The following is a 14,874-nucleotide window of genomic DNA, read 5'->3' on the forward strand; positions in this document are numbered from 1 at the left end:
AACAAGTATTTGGCATCAACTTGGATAAAACGGGTATACACAGAATGTACATTCAACTCTCTGTATAAACTACATACATGCACAGGAGGGAAAGGAATTGTAAAGGCAGCAGAAAGATGGCAGAAGAGCATGCTGAGTTACATTGTTTTACCTGTCTTTGGGCAGAAGTGGCCAACTGTATCTGGCAGAACTTCACAGCTTGGTCCAGAGCTACATCCTCATCCACCTGAAGGGAGAACCATCAGAACAAGGACATTAGGGCAGAGCCATATATCTTCATACGCTAGTGGTTATATTCCACAGTGGCAAATCTTTTCGCACATCTCTTCCTATTCAGTAAAACTTTCTCAATCAACACTGGAGCAGTGGGTGTGCAGTTGCAAATTCATCACATATTTCTGAAGTGGCCTGTCCTGTGTATATACCATGTTGTGTCTCCACACTAATGCCAAACCAAAAACAATTTTTTCTGATTCTGTATGAGAGCCACTAGGATTTTCCTCTGAGCGTCTGCCTCTGATCATAGCACCAGTAAAGAAGGACTCACATTAAGACTAAGTTCAGTGAGTGGGTGTGTGGGAGTTGGTGAGCTTCAGCTACAGCACAACATTGTTCACTTAGCAGTAATCTTATTCACACAGCTGTTATGCTCCCTCCCGCAGCCCGGGAGGGAGCATAACAGCAGCGGTTCAGGGACCCCCAAAGGCAGGGATTTTACAGCAGCCCCCTTCTAGTTTTCAAATTATACCAATTGTTAAATGGACTGAGTCAAGCTTCAGTGCATTACAGAGGACAGCCCTCTGCTTTCAATTAATTTTAGCTCGCTGCAAATGTTCCCTTTCAAACCACACAGACTTGCCAGTGACAACTTCTCAATGTCACATAATGAATACTATTAGAATGAGGCAAATTTCACCAAGACATCTCATCACGTTTCTCAAAAATAGATCCACTCACTTAATGTGATAGCAAATACTGTATTCAATAGTATTTTGATTTTGAGACTTAAATGACCTTTTAACACACTTTGATTTTCTTCTTATTCCAAAAAAAGCAATGTATCTGACTGACTCTGTATCAGACTGGAGGCGGTGGAGCCTTAGAGATGGTTTGGAGGACCGATGTGGTTTTTCAGAGATTGAGGAACTACTATGCTGTCATCTACAGTGTTCGATAACTCTCGAAAGCTGTCATTTGAACACATTCTGAGGCCATGCTCTGGGCTGTAAAATGTGGAAGGACTGCTGTCATGATGATACGTAGCTGAGCTTCTTTAAGGGCAAAACTGAGCAGCATTTATGCTTTACTTGTCAAGTTGAAATACTCTGATGGCAGGAAATGTTCTGTCTGTCTACAACACATGATTTAGTTGCTCTTTGAATCTTACCACCTTAACACAGAGCATAACTAAAGAAAATTATTTGACTGAAATATGCAGAAGTACTGACAAAAATACAATCAAGAATGAAAATGATGCAAGGTACAGATTTAAAGTACAACTTATGTGCAGCTGTGCAATGCAGCAGACATAAAACCACAAAGCATCTGCTGTTTGTGCCAGTAGGTGCACACTCAGAAAATGTTTCTGGAAAATGTCCAGGCATAATAACTGCATAACTCATTTGGTTATAGGGAACATGTTGTGTCTGGTTTTGGTTACTCTGTCTAAGGGTGTTTCTGGGAAAATATTCTCTTTGCTGTCTCTTAATAAGCACATAAGAGAAAAAATATAAGCTGTAACCCAAGCAACTTAAAAAAAAAAAAAAAACAACAACCAAAAGCTGCTGAAGCTGGGCTATCTCCTCAGATTTCTTCTGTCTCCTCCTCTACTTTCCTAGGCCCACTGCCCTCCCACTCCATCTACAGCTCTCTGGCATTACACAGCCAATGACATGGCAACTTCTGTAGGCCCAGCATTGATCTTCAGTTCAATAAGGCTATATAAGCTAATGTGGGCTGCTGTGCAACTACAACATCGGTGCAATAAAAAGCACTGATGTATGACTAACTTTTAACAACTGAGGAACATTTGCTCTGGAGAGATACAAAGAAATGTCTTGCTTCTTTGACACTTCCTATGCAGGAGAAGGTTAACAAGGATTTTCAAATTTCAAATAATAGGCATAGTTAAACAGATAGCAGCCTGTTCCCTGCTTCTACTATTTACTATGGGCAGTCATAAAATCGATAAAAATTGTAACAATACACATGCTTAATAGACAGAAGCCCTAAGTTTTTTCAATAATCTTATAATACAAGCAGATGTTTGTCTCTGTAATGGCATAATTTTACTTTTTGGCACCAGCTCTACTGCCATTACATTAGGTTAGGTCTTTCACCATTCAATAGTCTTTGTATGGGAGCAAAAACTGGCTGACATACACACTAGAAAATGATTCAGCACATGCTTTTAAATTCAAGTTCATGGCCAATAACTGCAATTCATAAATTGAGGGAGTGCAGTGATTAGATGCATCAATTTTACAAGTTCAATTGAAAACAATCAACACTGACTGATCCACTGCAGCTCCCCAACTACATGTGACATAAATAAAGTCGTCATTAGGGTCTGCAACTCGTTTCACAAGTAACAGCAGAAAAACGAGTGACAGAGGTTGAATTTGGGTTACTGAGAGTCAAAGCACAACCACACTTTTTGAGCTGGTATGTCGCAGTGTTTGAAAAGTGAAAGAGGGAAAGTCCCTATGCTAAAGTGGGTGTTGTGTTGCTAATTCAGTTAGAGGAGGGGTTTCCCAAGCAGAATTTATTTTAGGAGAGCTCATATCAAGCATGCATGACTTTGCAAAATAACAAAAAATTATAGCAGCACATATACTTGCAACAATAATGTTATCTCTGTGTGTACAAAACAGGGATCTGGTGTGGTGGAGGTATACCTGTTTTATGAGCATGTAAGTCTCTGACATGATCTTCTCAATGCGTCCCAGGTCGTAGGTCATGACTTTCTGCCCTTGCTGCCACACCCTGTAGGCATCAAGCAGTAGGGTTTTTCCAGACTCCACATCCTCTAGAAGCTTCCTTTTTCTGTTTGGCCTTCGTAGTAATCCCTGATCAGACCCACTGGCTGCCAGAGGGACCTTGGGTGCTGAGGCTTGTGGCTGCTGCTGCCTTGAACTGATACTTAGCTCCTCCAGAGACAGCTCTGGTGTCCGGCTGCTGTCAGGTACTTTCTGATGAGGCTCCACAGCACTCAGGGAGGTCTCAACCTCCGTTTGGTTGCCCTGAGAATCTGTGGTGGTAGAGGGCCTCCTCCAGGGGCCAGTGTCTAGCTCCATCGGTTCCTCTGGCCCTGCTTTGTGTTCCTCACTCCCAGCAGTCTCCACCTTCCCAGGGCAGCTCTCCTGAGCCTTACTCCCTTTATCTGTGGATGGCAGTGGTGGGGTGAGTTGTGCCTGTGAGGCTTCCCTAGGCCCTGTGTCAGTGGCACTGGCTCCCTCTGTGAGCCCAGGTCTCTTAGGCAGTACATGCTTGCTGTCCTCTGAACTGGGCCTGCTGGATGTGTCTGTTGTGGTCATCTCCCCCATGCAGGGTGCAGGCGCTTTGAGAAGCTGCTCAGACACCTGAAAGAGAACAGAACCTGTCAAAACATGAAATGGGTGCATGCCAGACATCTAAAAGACTGAACAGCTCTCAGCTCTTAGTATGTGTGAACAGTGAGTTGTGCTTTCTTACCCCAGTGAGACTGTTCAGATTGTCCTCCAGGACTTTTACAGTTAGGAAAAATGCTCTCTTGGCCAAAACCTGGCGATCAACATCTCGTAAATACTTTCTTCATGGAAGAGAAAACGAAGCAAAGAGAGAAGTCATGGAACAAATTCATAACACATAACAGAAACAGCAGTATCATACAAACTTAGTCCTTACTTTCCCTGGTCAGGGGTTCTCTGCAGCATGAAAGAGACTTTCAGGAGAGTATCGTGATCCTTAAGCTGAGACAGCACCTCCAGCAAGAGCACAATGGATCGGTTCATATGAGATGCAAAACTTCCTGGGCGATCAATCTCGTCTACTGGAATACGCCAGATGCCCTGGAGGGACAAGGAAAGGAAAAAAAAAAAAAAAAAAAAAAAGCGAGTCAGGAGTTAAATCAGACCATGCAACAAACAAAAAGGCAAAATGTGTTTTCAACAAACTGCCACTGGAACATGGCACAGAGACACCTTTGGGTGTGGCTTCGATTTTAAGTTTAAAAGGAAGTTGATTCCAAAACATTATTCAGATACAAAATATTATTCAAAATTGGGCAAGGATGCCAAATGGTTTCTAGGAGTAGCTTACTACATGTAACTGCTTTTCTGTTTGACTGGACATCAATGAGCCAACAGGCTAATTTGTGAATTTCTGAAAGTTTTTTTGGCTCTCAGCTGCTACACCAGGTTTTCAATGGCCTATGGAGTGTATGACACACAGAAACAATTGACAAGGAGACATGGAAAAACTGAAAGGAAAGAAAGTAGAGGAGAAATCAAGAGGAATTAATGTGAGTTAAAAACATGGAATTCAAAGAAGAAAACCCTAATGAGGGGATGGAGAGGCTAAAGGAGAGCTCTTGCGAACCGGCTGGCCATGCTGGAGGTGGGGAGGGAAGGATTTGGGCGGGGGGCCTTCTCTCTGGGCACACATGACAGGCAGCCTCATTAGTGTTCAGCTCTGTCTAAGCAATGCAACAGACCAGCAGACTGGCTGCCAACAAACACAGTCCCCCTCTGCAGAAAGTGTGATGAGGTGTTTTTTGATGGACAAGTCCACCTTTTCAGTGAGCACATGTCCTCTCAGCATGTGAAGCGAGGCCAGGTTCTGCACTCTGAAGCTACTAAAGCAAGTGCAGATGGTGGCCTAGGCTGTGTACAGTCATAAAGCACATGGCACAGAGTACAGCTACAGCCTCTGAAAATGTGTGTGAGACAAAACAAAGATGAGCATATCAGGACAGAACAAAACAAATGAGATGGCTCTATCAGCTGCTGAAGGCACTGGGGAGGCTGATGCTCCTCGACTGCTCCAGATTATCAGATGGCATTTTCAAAGCCACTGGAGAGGAACCAAGCAGGAAAGGAAGGCAAAACAAACCAAACCAAAACAAAACACATTCCTGAGGACGGACTTATAGCCTGCTCACTGAGAAAGTGTCAAAAATGGCCATCTAAAATGGCCCCAGAAAACCCATGCCTCATCTGAAATTTCAAGCCTCCCTTGAAAAATCCTTAATCAAGAATGCAGTTTTCATTCTTAGTTCATTAGGGCTACTAATTTTTTTGTTTACTGGCATGTTTTAAGATTAATTTTAGAAATAAATATGCTCAGATTGTTATTAATTATTTAGATTTTTATGTTCTTAATTCACAGCCAGTGGTTCTGAAGAACAAGTGCATGGCTCCAATGCCTGTATGAAAATGAGAATATTTATTATTTTATGATGCAATCAGGCAGAGCTTGGAATGGTTTCAACCTCTCAATGCACAGATTACCAAAAGCCTCAAACAGGAGCGGGACAAGTATGATGGAGGCGTCGGCTCTGCTCACTTAGAAAGACATCTCTAATGGAGGAGAGTTGTTCTTCATCAGAAAAACATCCAACCACAGCAAATCTGTTTAGGGGAAGTAGAGCCATGGCTTTACACAGATTATGCTGTGGTACAACAGCTAAAGCAGATTTGTAAGACTTTAACTGCAATGATTTTAAGCATCCTTTTTTTTTTTTTTTTTTTTTTTTTTTTTAAATGAGAGAAAATATGATCACTGCTTGATATCTGGAGCAACAGTTTTGGCACTGACATAGCCAATACATCATGCAAGAATCAGACAGAGATTAAGATGCATAGCATACAAGGGATGAACACGATAAATGCATGACTAGAGAATCCCTTGGTACAAAAGATATCTGATCTTTTCACAAACTATTTTCAGGTTTATCAGGATTTCTTTGTTTGTAGAAGATGAGGAGAAAAATTAGGCAGTGGACATGCCACATCATAAAGTAATATTAATCAGTCACTTATTCAACTATTACAAACAGCAACATAAAGTTGCAGCATGACAAAAGGAAAAAAAAAAAGACGATAAAGAGCAGGGACTACATACTGATTGTCCCTCTACTTCCTTGTGTACTAAAACAACTTGCTGGCTGTTGTTTGCACCTTTAAAACCCTTAACCTGTTGTCTTATTTACTTCGTCTACTCATGTCTTAACATGCCATCGGTGACAGGAAAGGCAAAGGCCCAAAATATTAACTGCAGGAAAGTTCCGCAAAATGTGTGTTAATATGTCTTGTAGCAACCAGCAGTCACTACTGCATTTTTCCGGTAGCTACAACTCTAGATAAACCATCCAAGAAGGCTGGTTACCTGCTAATGCTACCAGCATCTGGCAAGTGGGTGGTGTAATTTTACATCTTTCTACATTCTTCTCTACATCTGTGTACCTGACATACAGACATCAGAGCTAGAATTAAGACCCTCAGAAGGACTATTTAAGGACATTTTCTTTTGCAGTTCTGTACCATTTTACAGGAGCGTCCCTGATTGAAACAGACCCCAGTCTAAGTATAACACTAACTCTCACAAAATGACACAGGAACTCTGCTCACACAAGAATTAACACAAACTTGTGCTCAATTTTGTAAAAGTACTTGGAAAGAGAGAAAGCGACTCACCATCACCAAAGAAAGCTACTCCACGGCACTTGTGTTAGTATTCTTTTGGACTGTTTCCTACTGGAAGTAGCAGAACCAGCAGCCCTAGCAGCGCCTCCACCCTGAAAGAGGTTCACGCTCTGAGAGCAAGGGCCGGGCTGCATTTGGGTGCTAGGGCAGCGTGAGCAGTAGGAGAGGAGAAGAGGGAAGCACAGCTGCACACGGCAGGATAAGAACAGAAGAAGAAGAAGAAGAAGAAGAGGAGTATGGCAGCTGCCTTGGCAAGAGGAGAAACAGCACTGAAGTCAGGGCCTATAAGCTCAGTATGCCACTGACAGACAAGCTGACTTGTTTCTCTCTTGATTTCAAACACTGCCATCTCAAAACAAAAACACCCACGCACTCTATCTCCGCTCTCCCCTGACCCCAGCTTTCTGGAGTTCTCTCCCTCCCTCCTCTTGCACTATACACAGCATACAGCCAATCCTCGTAAGTCTCTGCCAGCCAATCGGAGGTAAGCAGAGAAACTCCCGCCCATTAGTGCACACCCAGACAATACACACACAAACAGAGGAGTGAGAGAGAGAGTAATGAGGAAACAGAACGAGTGCAACAGAGAGAGGAGATGAGCAGAGCGAATAAAAGCCAGGGGGAGGGGAAGAGTGTGATCACCCTGAAGACTGAGCAACAGGAAAAGAACAAGAGAACATAAACTGGCTGGAAAATGAACTCAGTGCAATAACATAAATGTAGTGGGATGCATCAAGAGGATGGAACACCAATACTGGAAAAGAGCCAAAAAAAACGTGAGGGGGAAAAAAAAAAAAAAAAAAAAAAAAAAAAAAAAAGACAGGTTTGTATAAATAAAGGCCCCATTAATCAGAGAAAACATAGGCTGAAGAACAGCCACCAGTATACTGACAACAGGCCTCACCTTCTTCCTTTCCTCTCTTTCAACTCTGGTCGTGTCTCTCCAGCTGGTCACCATAAACATACTAAGCAAACACACCTTGTTTTTTCTGTTTCCTGTTGTTTGAGTGAGGGAAAAAAAACAAGCTCAACCGAACACAGAGTAGAAGAAGGCAATGGAAAACAAACTGGCAGGCAGGGTTAACCCTCCAACATGCAAATCAAAATATCAACTCATACAAAATGTAGTCATTGGGCCAATACTCCTCCCCTAAGAAGAAAAAAAGGTTCTTCTGAGTGGAGCTCCACCTACAGCAAACTGCACAGCTGAACACACAAATGTTTGAGTCATACATCAAACCATGGCAAGTAATGCAAGTTTAACAGTTACCCAGAACACTATCCTAGCCTAATGTAACAAGATGCTGGGGCAAAGTTGCATTCAAGCAGTCGAATCAAAAATGAAAGCTGGTTCTAAATAGACAATATCAGTTTAAAACATGTGCTCTGAAAAGTTAAAATACCAGGTTGGATTTACGTTTGTCTGAAATATAGCAACAAGGACATCCATTTTCTCAGCATCGTTGAGATTGAACGTGCAAGTCGGTGGAAGGATATGTAAGCAAGTGTAGGTGTGTCCGCTGTGTTGTGTTGGGTTGAGGGGGTGGCAAGAAGAGGTAACACCGTGCCTAAGTGAACACACGGGGACTCCTCACGATCACTCAAGAAGCCCTGAGCAGCTAGAGGGCCTGGCATTATGGCAGCATTATAACCAATAACATTAGATTCAGCCTTGATATTGTTACAAAGAAATTGTGTCTATAATTCCACTACAATAATTTGCCCACAATGTTGACTTTATGACAACACGTCACTTTGCAATTTAAAATAGTTTGCAAGGGCTATGCTACCTCATCTGTGTAATCTGAGAGGAAGATATAGCCCTAAAATAGCAAAGTAATTCTTCAAAAAGCAGATATATGCTGGATTTATTTATCGCATAATTGAGGGCTTTATTACAAGAACAAAGCAGTAAGCAAAGTAGTAAGAGTCGGATCCTTCTTAATATGCACACTGGATGATAAACGTACATGTCATCATTTAAAACGTCAAATAGCCAAACTGGCAAAGCAGTCCACATGTCTCCAATACAAGGAGGAAACACTTCTACATCAGTATCACAATACAGATATCAATGTATCAGTAATAATACCACAGAATTGTAGCCACAAACACTATGTTATAATTGCATAACTTATGTCTAATGTTTTATCTTAACATTATCTACAAACACATAAATAATACAATTAAAACCGATAGTTGGCCAATAAAAATAATAAGACACAAACGTTGAAACCAATTAAAGGAGTAAAAATAAAATAAAATGATAATTAAGACCAGCAAACCAGACTACTGACTGGCACAGCTAAAAAGGAATGTTTTCAGTTTAATTTTAAAAGACAATAGCATTGCAGCACACCTAATATGATCTGGTAGCATGTTGCAGTGGCTTGGAGCATGAAAGCTAAAGGCAGTTTCCCTAGTTTTCGTGGAGACCCGGGGAATAACGAGATAGCCTGTTCCAGATGACCTGTGTGGTCTAGCTGGTTCATAGCTCACAAGCATGTCGGGGTGCCAGACCATACAGGGCCTTAAAAACAAGCATTAAAAATTTAAATTCAATTCTAAAATTTATTGGAAGCCAGGGTAAGGACCTCAAGTTATATGGTCGAATGTCCTTTTTCTAGTTAAAACTCTGGCATTTCCATCCTGGAGTAGCAGCAAACAATTGAGAAGTTTTTGGATATTCCTGTGAGCAGCGTGTTACAGTAGTCTAGCCGACTGATAGATAAAAGCATGAGTTTTTCAGGGTCTTCCTAGGATAAAAAGCTCCTTGCCATGGCGATATTTCTTAAATAATAAAATCTGGCTTTAACTATGCTGTTAATGTGGCACTTGAACGTGAGGTCAGCGTCCAGGATCACACCATTGTTTCTAGCCTGTATGGAACTTTCTAGAAACAGTTGTGACAATGTCAATTTAAAAGACATTTCCTGTCTGTTTCCTGTCAGTGTTTGCACCGATAACCAGGATTTCCATCTTGTCACTGTTTAACTGTAAAAAATTACTAGAGACCAGTTATCAATATGCTTGCTACATTCTAATAATGTGTCAATAGGGCTCAGATCATTGGGACAGGGAAATATATAATTGTGTGTCTTCAGCATAATTATGGTAAGACACATTGCGTTTCTTAATAACCTGGCCCAGAGTACAAATTAAAAAATAATGGACTTAAAATTGAGCCCTGGGGAACACCACACAAGATAAATGTTTTTTGGAACTAAAATTCCCAAGACAAATACTAAAATCTCACCCTTTGAGCTATGATAAAAACCAGTCCAGTGCTGAACCAGATTCAAGTCACTGCATTAAATTATATAATCGTCAGTGTCAAATGTGGCACTTAGATCCAATAATACTAAAATTGAAACTCTACCATTGTCACGATTTATGCTGAAGTCATTAATAACCTTGACCAAGGCTGTTTCTGTAATATGGTTGGGGCGAAAGTCAGATTGGTAGAGATCCTATACTTTGTTCGTTGCCAGGTGGTCAACTAATTGCTTGTAGACGACTTTTTTCAATGATTTTGCTTAGGATGCGAGGTTAGAGATTAGTCTGTAGTTACTAATAACAGATGGGTCTAGAGTGGGCTTCTTTGAAAATGGTTTGACTATTGAAGATTTGAGTGAACTAGCAAAAATACCAGATTGGAAAGAGGTGTTTACAATGGTTAAAATATCCTTACATAAACAGTTAAAAATACTTTTAAAAAAGGAGATGGGGATGGGATCAAGTAAAAAAGTGGAATAGTTAAAACTCTGAACTAGTTTTTCTAATTTCTGAATTATAACTAATTAATACATTTTTGTAAATTTCAATATGTTCTCGAAGCTGGGTTGTACGCCATTTAGGCTCAGCCCTTCTGCTGTCCCTTTTCTTGCTCCTTATCAATTCATCCGTTAGCCGAGGACTTTTACTTTTATGAAACAACACTTTGATTTTAACAGAAGCAATATCATCTAAAACTAGTTTATTATCGTGACTAAAGGCGGTTAACATGTCATCACAGGACGACATATTATATGTAACAGCCTTACTGAATTTAGTAGCCAAGTTATTAGCTGAGTCAGCAGGCAGGTAACGTTTCTGAACAATTTCGGCACAGTTGACCCTTACAGGATCAAGACTGATTTCAAAAACAGAAGCAGTAATTGTCTGATAATACCATGCAAATACGTCGATGGGGGGTGGCAAATGAATATTAATTATTTGTCCCACTTCTGTGACTGAAAATATCAACATCACTTAAATCTACATAATTAAGATTTTACTTTAATAACACAATAAATAAATTATGCAACAAGGCCTCATCTGGATCATTTATAAACAGCAGTATATAGGTTACTTATTGCAGGTCCCAGTTAATGTAACTCAGCCAAAGCAAGAAGAAAAAGTAGGACATCATGACCTACATTAGGGAACTCAGTATTCACCAACAGGCACAGCGAGGTGCGTACTCAGCTTACAGTCAAGTCTCCTTGACATCAAGGTGCCATGCGTCGTGCCATATGTTTGATATGATCAACCCACTGTGTCAATTTGTGGCAGCTCTTGTGTACTCATGTGGTCACTGAAGAAATGACTCAAACACAAAATATTTATCAAACACTGACAGTGAATGATTAGTCAGTTTCAAATGCAGCTGTTGGTTGAGAATGACTTGCCTAAAGAATACAGGTTAGAAGGGTTTTTTGGTTTTAAATCAGAAATCTTATCCAAAATCTTATCCACTGTTGCTCTCAGGAAGCTGACAACGTGAAGGGGTAAAATAATAATAATATAATGTAATAATGCTATAACTGCCCCGAAAACATAGACTCTGGGAAAACAGGCATGTTTGATAAATTTTAAAAAAGATTTACATTGTCTTATGCAGGTTTTGCAGGGAACCGTAAAGCTCCAACAGTTGGTATGCCAGGGTGGCAGGTTTGCCTCCAGAAGGGGCTCTGCGAGAACCCAGTGGGAGCCAGAGCGCTGCAGAGCTCTCCTCCAGCTCAGACCTGGCCCACATCGCTTCTAAAGTCTGTTATCAGAAGCCTTCTGGAGTCAGCATTTGACTCGACAGCCTACATGTCCAAAATAATGTGCACCACCAAAATATGCCCTTACAACTGACTGATATGAGGTGCTGACTTGATTTGACAATTTGCTTGTATGATCTGCTCTGTAACAAAAGTGAGAGCATTTAGGCTTTGACAGATCATACAAGGAACAAATTAAAAAGTAAGTCAATTTCTGCACACACTGAAAAGACATAAATATCTTCTTCAAGTGGAAAGAGGTAAATAACCTGAGAGGCAATACAGATGACAGATTCAGACAGTAATCTCCTCCACTAGAATCCAATAGAGGCCTTGTAACAATCCCACACTGTGTGATTCCATTTATAGCAGCTCTTGCATCTAGTGATCCATATTTAAGAAAACTTTTTTGTGCATCCAACTGAATTATGTGAATAATATGTGTGGAAAGCGTAAACCTAACTGTAGTATGCCAATCATTCACTCACAGCAAAAATGCAGACAGATCATTTGTTCTTCCTCTGGGAGTCGGCATTAACTTCTCCCATGGGGTATGTACGATTATATAGTAAGTCAGGCTTCAAGATCATAACACCACACACACATCAGTATTTGAAAGAGAGTAACATTATTGTATGACAAGTATTCTGTATGTTTGCAATAAGAAAAAAAAAAAAAAAAAAAAAAAATCAGGTTGATATCACATTACTTCCAAATCCTCTACTAGGTGTGAAATTGCTTACTGTACCTAAAAACTGGCCTGCCTGCTCTATTAGTGAGGAGGGATCAGTATTTATTCTTATTTATTTATGAAGCTATGTACAACCCCCCCACAAATAACAATAAATTATTGTTATTTGATTTTAGTTGCCTCTGCATTGATTGCATGTCTGTACTTCGGCACCCTTGAAAATGAGGGTCCTCCCTCGATGCATCATCTGAGGTTTTAAATGAATGAATGGATGAATGAAAGAAATGATCTTACATCTGTGTATTGGATAGGCAGCCAGAGGTGACAAATAATTTAAAAAGATATGGTAGACCAAGAAGTGAATGACTTCAGCATGAAAACATTTACCCAGCAACCTTAACGTTGCCCAGGTGATAATTTTGCTTCTAGAGTAACTCGCTAATGCATGTCTTGACCTGAAACCAGTACTCAGAAAACTGACTGTTATGCAGGTTAGTGGTCGATGTACATCAGCCGCAAAGTCTTTTCTGTTTAATAAAAGAGTACTTATGGTAACACTTCCTGTATGTTAAGAATATCACAGCCTTGTGATAGCTACTCTATAGTCCATCAAGTAACCTTAGATTTGACCTGACCCTGCATCTGCATGCCCTTTAAAGTTGATATTCAAGTATTTGGTGACAGAAAACAAAGAAATCCAAGGTATTCCCAGACACACAGGAACCACTACAGCTAGGAGGTGCTGGAACAGTGTATATTTTTTGGTATCTTTCTGAACTACAGACCTGAGATTAAAGCAAATAAATTATGATTTATTTATAGCCACAGAGTTTTTCCTCTTTATTTGCCTGTGCCTTTAAAGGTACTGCACTGTCATTACAGTTTGGAATGTTGTTAACGATGATGCATTAATTTATCTGATTTCATGTAGCAATTTTAACTACATTCATTCAGCTGTGCCTGAATTTACATCACCATGCCAATTTGTTCACACAGTACTCACACAGGACACACAAGTCAGTCAAGTGAAATGTTTTCTGTTACTTCTGTCTTATGTAACAAACGTTAATGAGATCTTAACAATTTTAGGAGTTACTATAAGGGAATGTCTATAAATCCAGTGATGACAGATGTCATCAAAATTTAATAAACAATATGTGGTATATGGAGAGTGGGGGAAAAAAAAAAAAAAAGGCATGGGGAACTTTGACTTACATTGAACAGGTTTGTCTTGTTTCTTTCACAGAAAAGTCCTTGTGCTGGCATGTGCTTCAGCTGTTGCCATGGGATACTGCTTCCTAGCAACACATCTCGGGCCCACTGTAGGTTCTGTGTCAGCAAATAAATAAATAAATGAAAAAATTCACATACATTTTATTTGCATTTTATATACATAACACAACAGAATTCCTAATGAGAAAACAAAGGGGATATCCCTCCTTCATCAGAATAGATGGAGAGAAATGATAAATGATAGCATGCAGTATTTAATTTCTGGTAAACAAACAAACAGAAAAATAATGCTCATTTGCAATCAGGAAAAGGCAGACCTCTTTTCACAGCATGATGACTCACAAATCTGTTACTACACCAGTGCCTTGTCTAAAAAGATAGCAAGCTAACGCAATTCCATGTTATCTTTCACAATCCCACTAGTCTATAGCATGAAATTACAGGCTCCTTCTCCTTCCATCTTGGGGGGATAAAGATAGCCAGTCAATCTGAGTGGAGCAGTTGTCCTGAGAACAAAAGGGACACAGAAGCTTTTAAGACTGGATGTGTCAGGTTGTGAGGAAGCAACCCATGTCAACAGGATAACATCAAGTGACTGTGTCATCAAGTCACCGCAAGGTCGTATTCGCTTTCATCCAGGCTGGAGGCAAAAACTGAGGGAAACCTAACTAACTGTGTAAGCCTCAATCAAAAGTTATTCTACATTTAATTGAGTCTCAAGGAAATTATCTTTCCTGAACTTATTAACTTTAGTGCTTGTGACTCCTAATACAATATAATATAGAATATACAAAAATATTAAAGATTTCTTTAGCCTTTTTACACATTGAGAAGACACTACAGAGTGCTGACAGAAGGATGCCACCACAGTAAAGCTCAACGCAACCTCTCTGTGCCAAACTGGCTGAGAGAGCACTGTGCTACCACCCACACACACCTCTGCCCACAGAGCCATATAGCAAACACAGGCTGTTTCAGCAACTCATGTATCACTGCAAAGCTCATAGGCCCGCAAGAAAATCCAAGAAAGAAATACAAAATGGCCATCACAGCACTGATATACTCGTCACCGAAACAGTCAACGTGGAAGGTCCATGTGAGGAAATTGTAGGGAATTTTCAGTAAGACTCATCTTTTGTAAAAGTCACCATTAATAGCCGGGGATACGGATTATAGATGTATGGCTTGGGTTTAATGGATGACTTGACCTTTGAAATGCAATGAGAGTGGACTAGCACCA

General features: G+C 40.3%; 1 protein-coding gene across 6 annotated transcripts in view; it reads right to left on the bottom strand.

Moving 5' to 3' along the window:
• The window catches only part of cabin1 (calcineurin binding protein 1), a 40,562-nt gene that overhangs the window by 7,467 nt on the left and 18,221 nt on the right, over positions 1 to 14,874 (bottom strand). For all 6 annotated transcript variants that reach the window (XM_040155339.1, XM_040155341.1, XM_040155338.1 and 3 more), the window contains 5 exons: positions 13,617 to 13,730; positions 3,886 to 4,049; positions 3,694 to 3,790; positions 2,898 to 3,581; positions 152 to 226 (listed from right to left, as the gene is read on the bottom strand). In XM_040155339.1, coding sequence (XP_040011273.1) covers positions 152 to 226; positions 2,898 to 3,581; positions 3,694 to 3,790; positions 3,886 to 4,049; positions 13,617 to 13,730 — 1,134 coding nt within the window. The remainder of the gene's footprint in view (positions 1 to 151; positions 227 to 2,897; positions 3,582 to 3,693; positions 3,791 to 3,885; positions 4,050 to 13,616; positions 13,731 to 14,874) is intronic.

The sequence above is a fragment of the Xiphias gladius genome, chromosome 19 (genome assembly GCF_016859285.1).
Source record: "Xiphias gladius isolate SHS-SW01 ecotype Sanya breed wild chromosome 19, ASM1685928v1, whole genome shotgun sequence".
In the NCBI taxonomy this organism is placed as follows: Eukaryota; Metazoa; Chordata; class Actinopteri; order Istiophoriformes; family Xiphiidae; genus Xiphias; species Xiphias gladius.